Genomic DNA, 7,435 nt, shown 5'->3' on the forward strand with positions numbered 1-7,435 from the left:
AGTACAGGGATTTTTTCCAAAAATGGCCAAAATATCAAGTTTTTAAAATTCAATTATTATGCAATAAAACTGCTCTATATGATCATATATTGCTTTATCATCATCTTAAAGTACCATAGACACCATTTTTGTTGAAAAATAAAAAGGTTGAAAATTGGCCATTTTTGAAAAAAATCCCTGTACTATAGTACAGGGATTTTTTCCAAAAATGGCCAAAATATCAAGTTTTTAAAATTCAATTATTATGCAATAAAACTGCTTTATATGATCATATATTGCTTTATCATCATCTTAAAATACCATAGACACCATTTTTGTTGAAAAATAAAAAGGTTGAAAATTGGCCATTTTTGAAAAAAATCCCTTACTATAGTACAGGCATTTTTTCCAAAAATGGCCAAAATATCAAGTTTTTAAAATTCAATTATTATGCAATAAAACTGCTCTATATGATCATATATTGCTTTATCATCATCTTAAAGTACCATAGACACCAGTTTTGTCGAAAAATAAAAAGGTCGAAAATGGCAATTTTTTGAAAAAAATCCCTTACTATAGTACAGGGATTTTTTACAAAAATGGCCAAAATATCAAGTTTTTAAAATTCAATTATTATGCGATAAAACTGCTTTATATGATCATATATTGCTTTATCATCATCTTAAAGTACCATAGACAACAGTTTTTTCGAAAAAATGGCCATTCTTTTATAAAATCCCTCACTATAGTACAGGGATTTTTTCCAAAAATGGCCATCTTAGAGTACCATAGAAACGAGTTTTATTCACAAATAAAAAGGTCGAAAAATGGCTATTTTTAAAAAAAAATCCCTGTAGGCTACTATAGTACAGGGATTTTTTCAAAAAATGGCCAAAATATCAAGTTTTTAAAATTCAATTATTATGCGATAATATTGCTGTATATGATCATATATTGCGTTATAATCATCTTATAGTACCATAGAAACCAGTTTTATTAAAAAATTAAAAAGGTCGAAAAATGGCTATTTTTTGAAAAATGGCCAAAATATCAAGTTTTTAAAATTCAATTATTATGCGATAATATTGCTGTATATGATATTATAGTGCGTTATAATCATCTTATAGTACCATAGAAACCAGTTTTATTAAAAATAAAAAGGTCGAAAAATGACTATTTTTTTGAAAAAATTCCTGTAGGCCTACTATAGTACAGGGATTTTTCAATTATTATGCGATAACATGACTTATTTTTTTATTTTTTTCCAATTCACAATCAACAGAATACATAAAAGATGAGACAAATGAACATCGGAAACGTACGTCCAAGTACAAAAACCAAAAACAAACAATTCCTAATTATGGATTTAAATAAAAATAAACAATTAAATACAGTATAAATCGTGGAGTCAATGGCAATATATGAATTAAGTAATCTTGGTAATCTACAAGTTAATCCGTTTTTAGGAACATTTTAGAAAAATGAAAATGAAAAAGATACTTGACGACATGCTCTTACTTTTAACAACAAAATTCCAAATAAAGAATGGAAAATGGACCCAAAAGACCACTTGATACATGTATAGAGAACAATACAATCAAAGTATTTCCTCCGTTGGTTAAGACTTAATAGTATTCCTATTAATATTACAGCATTTAGAAACAAATTTAGTAGGCGCACTTACTGCGTTATCATCATCTTAAAGAGTCATCAAAATAAAAGGTTCAACATTTTGGTGGTATAAGAAGATTGGAGTTCGCCCTCTAGAGCATGTTGTCGACTCTCTACAACTTTTGACCAATCATCTGCAGCGAAGACAATTATTTATCTAAAATAAGGCCGGCTCGTCGTTGTCACACACGCTCCACGTTTCAACACCGTTTTTTTTTTCTCTTTTCTCTGACAAACGTGTATGGTTGCTTAAATGAACTCGATGCCGATGGTAAGTTCTGTTTTTAAATCTTCAATTTCTTGCAAAAGCCCATAAGAAAATAGAGGTCTACCTGGCCTACTAAAGTACTCTAGCCTAGCCTATAGATAGATGCTATAGGCTAGGCCTAGGCTAACCCTACCAGGCCTAGGCCTACTCTACTACTCGGCCTAGCTAGTACTAGTTTGAGGCCTACTACTAGTACTAGGCCTAGCGAGCCTGCCTATAATTAGGACTATACTGCCTTTAGTAGTAAGTAGGCTACCACCAAGGCTAGTCTGTCACTAGTACTAGTAGTACGCCTAGGTTAGGCCAATCTAGATTGTGTAACAAGCTTATGATTTAATATACAGTATAAATGTTAATTGTTTCGTATCACTGTGTTTCAGAAAGTGTTTCTGGTTGTTACTACAATTTCGTTGATTATCAGTTTGCTGTTTTTCATGTATTCTATGCCATGTACTTACCAAGAACGTCTTGACGGCAAGTGCAAATATGACAGAAAGAGTAAGAAAACTGAATTTCTGAAACTAATAATTCTTAAACTAAACAATACTAAAATGTTATTCATATTTCAGACAAAGATCTAGGCCTACTTAGTAAATTGAGTAGGCCTACTTCTGTCAAATATTTCTCTTTTTTATAGATGGAATTCATAATGGAAAAGCTATGTATAGTTCAACACTTAAAAGAATAAAAGAGCTCAACAAAGAGGTAATATTCTTACAGTTAATTACGTAGGAACCTTATTTAAATTTATACCAAATATGGCAGTGATATGCTTAAATATGGTAGTGATATGACATCATCATGTCCATATATGGGCACTTCACATTTCTTTAATAGTGTAGACAGAGCTTTATATCTTTTTATTTTCCAGTTATTTTCACAAGTTCCTCACAAATTCCTAAAGGAGTACAAGAACCCATGTTGGTACAATAACAGTGATCATTTCATTTGTCTTCCGTACTTCTACATTGTCGGGTTCCCAAAGTGCGGAACGACCGACATCTGGGACAAGATTACGCAACATCCACATGTTGTTGAGACAAAGTTTAAAGAGTATCAATGGTGGGCTCGGCGATATGAGCGCAGAGGACGCCCTCCTAGTGAGACTATGATGGGTGTGTATGTTCTTTCTTTCTTTCTCTTGTTCTCTTTTTCGTCTCTTGAATAACAGAACAAATAAAAGTAAAACAAAAGGTCGGAAAATACTGACAAACGTCAAGGAGTCAGTAATTAAAAAAGAACTTTATATTATATTAATACTACAGTTTTAATTTCTTTACAAAATTGAATAGAAGATTATATTTGGTAAAAGTCTGTCTATCGAAAGATGTTCATTTCATACTGAATGTTAACATGAACATTTATATAGCACCAATTCCTATGAAACAAATTTAAATTTGTACAGCAATTCAGTTTTCTTTTGTTTAATCCTTTGTTATGTTTATTTGTATTGACGAAATAAAATAAACGAAAAGCTCATAATCAGCGTCATTTCACATACTCTCATAACATTGGTTAAAATAAAAAGTATGTTTTTTAAACTGATAATTGTCATTAAAATGTTAATGTATTTGTCATTGTATTTTAGGTGGTGACAAATACCAACCATCTTCTTTAGACTGGTACACAAGTTCAATTGGAGAATCAACATTTAAAACAATTCATGATATCAATCGTGATATCAATAATGATATCAATCATGATATCATGATTGATATGAATCATGATAAGAATCATGATATGAATCATGATATAAATTATGATATCAAACATGATATCAATCATGAGGGCCGTGACATCCATCCTGCAATATTTGGTAAATACATCAATAAATAATGGTACAGTAGTTTGGTGATTGCATGTTGGCTTTATAATCTCAGTGTTTTGGTTCAAATCAGATCATGTACAGGCAAAATAATTCTCATGTTCCATAAATTTAGATGCAAAGGTAAGACACATTAGGTTAAGTTTAGCAATTCATAATTTAGGCCCCTGGATCTGCCCCTAGTATATCTATAAAGCTCTGAAAATGTGTCTTCCCATATATAATATGGAAATGATGATGTCATATCACTACCATATTTAATCATATCACTGCCATATTTGGGCACATCAAGTTTGATAGTGTAGACGGGCTTAAGCATAAATGTGATGTATTACACTAACCTTTTGCTTGTGTTGCCAAGGTGATGCATCCATGACAACAGGATGGTACCTTCCTCCATCTTGGTTATCAGACTTTGAGATTGATGGTGAACTTGTAGCGACAACAGCTGATCTGATATATGCTCTTACACCCTCTGCCAAGATAATATTCATGCTGCGTGATCCTATTGAGAGGTAAAAGTAAATGCTCACAATCATTCATGAGGGCGCACTTTTAAAAGTTTGTTGAGACATGATTGGTGGCATAAAAATCTGGCAAAGCTTTTATTGCTTATTGGCTCCAGTAAAGCTCTGTCTACACCTTCAAATTAGTTTGACAAAAAAGTGTTATGAGCCCAAATATGGCAGTGATGTGCCCAATTATGGTAGAAGTGATATGACATCATCATGTCCATACTGTATATGGACACATCACACAAAGTTTGATAGTGTAGACAGAGCTTAAGTTATTAAGAAAAAGGAACATTGTCTACCTACAAATAGATGTGTGTTGCTTTGTGTGAAAAACAAATCTAATGTTGAATTCTAACCATGATATTTCTAAAGACAAAAGTGCAGTTTTATAAAATAGATCAAATTATTTATACAATAAATCTAATTGTTTATTTTGTTAGATTATATTCAGGATATATATTTTCAAGACGAGGCAGTCAGCAGAAATCTGCCGAAGATTTCCATAACTTGGTAGAGAAAGTTGTTAAATGTTTACATCAATGTATGAAAGTACACAACACAAGATACTGTGCTTATCATACAAATATTTGCCAGGTAAGTTGTTAAATGTTTACATCAATGTATGAAAGTACACAACACAAGATACTGTGCTTATCATACAAATATTTGCCAGGTAAGTTGTTAAATGTTTACATCAATGTATGAAAGTACACAACACAAGATACTGTGCTTATCATACAAATATTTGCCAGGTAAGTTGTTAAATGTTTACATCAATGTATGAAAGTACACAACACAAGATACTGTGCTTATCATACAGATATTTGCCAGGTAAGTTGTTAAATGTTTACATCAATGTATGAGAGTACACAACACAAGATACTGTGCTTATCATACAAATATTTGCCAGGTAAGTTGTTAAATGTTTACATCAATGTATGAAAGTACACAACACAAGATACTGTGCTTATCATACAAATATTTGCCAGGTAAGTTGTTAAATGTTTACATCAATGTATGAGAGTACACAATACAAGATACTGTGCTTATACAGATATTTGCCAGGTAAGTTGTTTTATAAATACCATAAAACCCATCTCGAAAAGAAGCCCCATCTGTGATGTTGAAAGGAAGCTCATCTCAAAATCAAGCCCACAGGAACTGTCTCAAAAATCATATAATTGTGGTAGCAATTCACAAAACTTACAGCATTCATTTCGAAAAGAAGCCCTCCTCTTTGGTTCTCAAAGATAATCTCAAAAAGAAGCCCATCTTGAAAAGAAGCCCATCCAAAAGTCCCATGGGCTTCTTTTTCCATGGTTTTATGATAATTAAAAAGTATTAAATAAATAAGTTAGTGAATGTTATTTATGTTGTGCAATTATTTATATACTATACTTGTTTCTGTTCAGAATGCCAGCACAAACATTGTCGACACCATACAAACTGGGATGTATGTCATATTCTTACGTGATTGGTTTAAAGTTTTCCCACGGGACCAATTACATGTCATCTTATTAGACCACTGGCATGATCATCCAATGAGAACTCTCAATGCTGTTTACAAGTTCCTCCAGCTTGGTAAGTCACACTGTTTCTGTAACATATAAGATTATCAAATTTTAAGTAAAATTCAATATATAATAGTAGACCAAGAGGACATCAAGATGGGTGTCATCTGGCTCAGAAATTTTTCGAAAATATCTTTTTATATACAATTTTAGGACGCTGATTCCAAATACATATGTTATATGGGTTGTTTAGGGTGACGTTTTCAAAAAAGCAATCTTTTGTGACCAATTTTCACCTATCTCTCAGTCGCTCGATTCCATGTCGCTGTTTACGATAAGCCCAATAATTATTAACTATATTACAATGTATAATCAAGCGACCAATAAATAAAGTATTTTTTGGTTCTTCTGTCAGCAGACATGATAGAAGACAACAAAAAGAAGATATTAAATAGAACAGTTAAGAATGCTAGATCAAGCAAGGACCGCATTGATTTGGGCGATATGCTCCCAGTGACACGGGACATCCTAGACAACTTCTACTTACCATTTAATAATGATCTTATGGATTTTGTACACATTCATGGAGGGATATCAAATTAACCTTGTTGAATTAATTTGATAATTTTAAACAATTTAATACAATAATTTATATAACTTACAATTGACTTGTTTTTTCTCAAAGAGCTTCTGTTAGTTAGGGATATTCTTCTGTTAATAAAAGAACGACTTCAATCAGATGAAATCTGTAAAAATGAAAATCACATACAGTAATAGTTAATGAAATATTGCATATTGAATCCAGGCCTGTATAGTTTCAAGTCTTTTTAGTCGCGTGCATACTAACTTGAGCACGCGACTGCAGCCATGTATATGGCCTTGTTCTTCCTAATTAAGCCGTCCATCCTACAGTAGTTAACTATCAGTGTTTGTTTTATTGTGTTTTAAATGTCTTTTACATTGTTACATACTGTTAGATAGATACCTAGGGTGCTGTACATTTAATGTTACAAGATTTTATATATACTACAGTTGGATTAAATAAATGTTTATACCAAACAGTAGGATAATAGTGATTTGTCACAAAGTTTAGTACATACATCATTCATTCCACCGCTAATCCTAGCGTTAGGATAATAGTGATTTGTCACAAAGTTTAGTACATACATCATTTAGTCAACTCAGAAATTACACTCAAAAGCCCAGTACAGTTGTTTATGGCCGACGTCTGTCGTCATCGACAATGTCAAATAGTTTTAGATTCATCTAAAGATGGATGAAACTAAGCCAGGACTGTTTAAAGCACCTTGATTGGTCCTAACATTGATCAAGGGCTTCTCTCGTCCAGTGCCCACCTTGACCAGAGGAAAGGCATGGGCCAATATGTCTGAGGCAGATACTAGTTGCAGGGGCTGCCATAAGAGTCAGCAGTGCTGATTTCAAATGCCTAACGGGACCCCAGCTCCATATACAGCACCCGATATTCCCAGATGGTCTCCCATCCAAGCTCTAACCAGGCCCAACGTTGCTTAACTTCGGTGATCTGACGAGAACCGGTGTTTCAACATGGTAAAGCCGTGTCTGCAGGCCACAAGAAGGTGTCTACACTAATACCAGAACATGGGCTAACATAGAATGGTTTCACAAACACAGACTTTACTTTTTT

The 7,435-nt window shown here is 32.8% G+C and overlaps 1 protein-coding gene and 1 pseudogene across 3 annotated transcripts; one reads left to right on the forward strand and one right to left on the reverse strand.

The window, feature by feature from the left end:
* Positions 1–1,885: 1,885 nt before the first annotated feature.
* On the forward strand, positions 1,886–6,784 carry LOC144840450 (carbohydrate sulfotransferase 15-like). Of its 3 annotated transcripts, none has more exons than XM_078696265.1 (9): positions 1,886–1,921; positions 2,299–2,416; positions 2,556–2,623; positions 2,790–3,033; positions 3,507–3,734; positions 4,105–4,258; positions 4,699–4,852; positions 5,671–5,839; positions 6,188–6,784. In XM_078696265.1, exons 1-9 carry the CDS (start codon positions 1,904–1,906, stop codon positions 6,370–6,372), a joined length of 1,338 nt encoding a protein of 445 aa, XP_078552391.1. In that variant the 5' UTR covers positions 1,886–1,903; the 3' UTR covers positions 6,373–6,784. The 3 variants fall into 3 exon arrangements, with proteins under 3 accessions (XP_078552391.1, XP_078552393.1, XP_078552392.1); XM_078696266.1 differs by having other exon boundaries at positions 1,896–1,921; positions 2,340–2,416; XM_078696267.1 differs by lacking the exon at positions 3,507–3,734.
* Positions 6,785–7,234: 450 nt separating this feature from the next.
* On the reverse strand, positions 7,235–7,352 carry LOC144841637 (5S ribosomal RNA; annotated as a pseudogene).
* Between the last annotated feature and the right edge of the window lie 83 nt (positions 7,353–7,435).

Source organism: Antedon bifida, chromosome 4, assembly GCF_963402885.1.
Source record: "Antedon bifida chromosome 4, ecAntBifi1.1, whole genome shotgun sequence".
Taxonomy (NCBI): Eukaryota; Metazoa; Echinodermata; class Crinoidea; order Comatulida; family Antedonidae; genus Antedon; species Antedon bifida.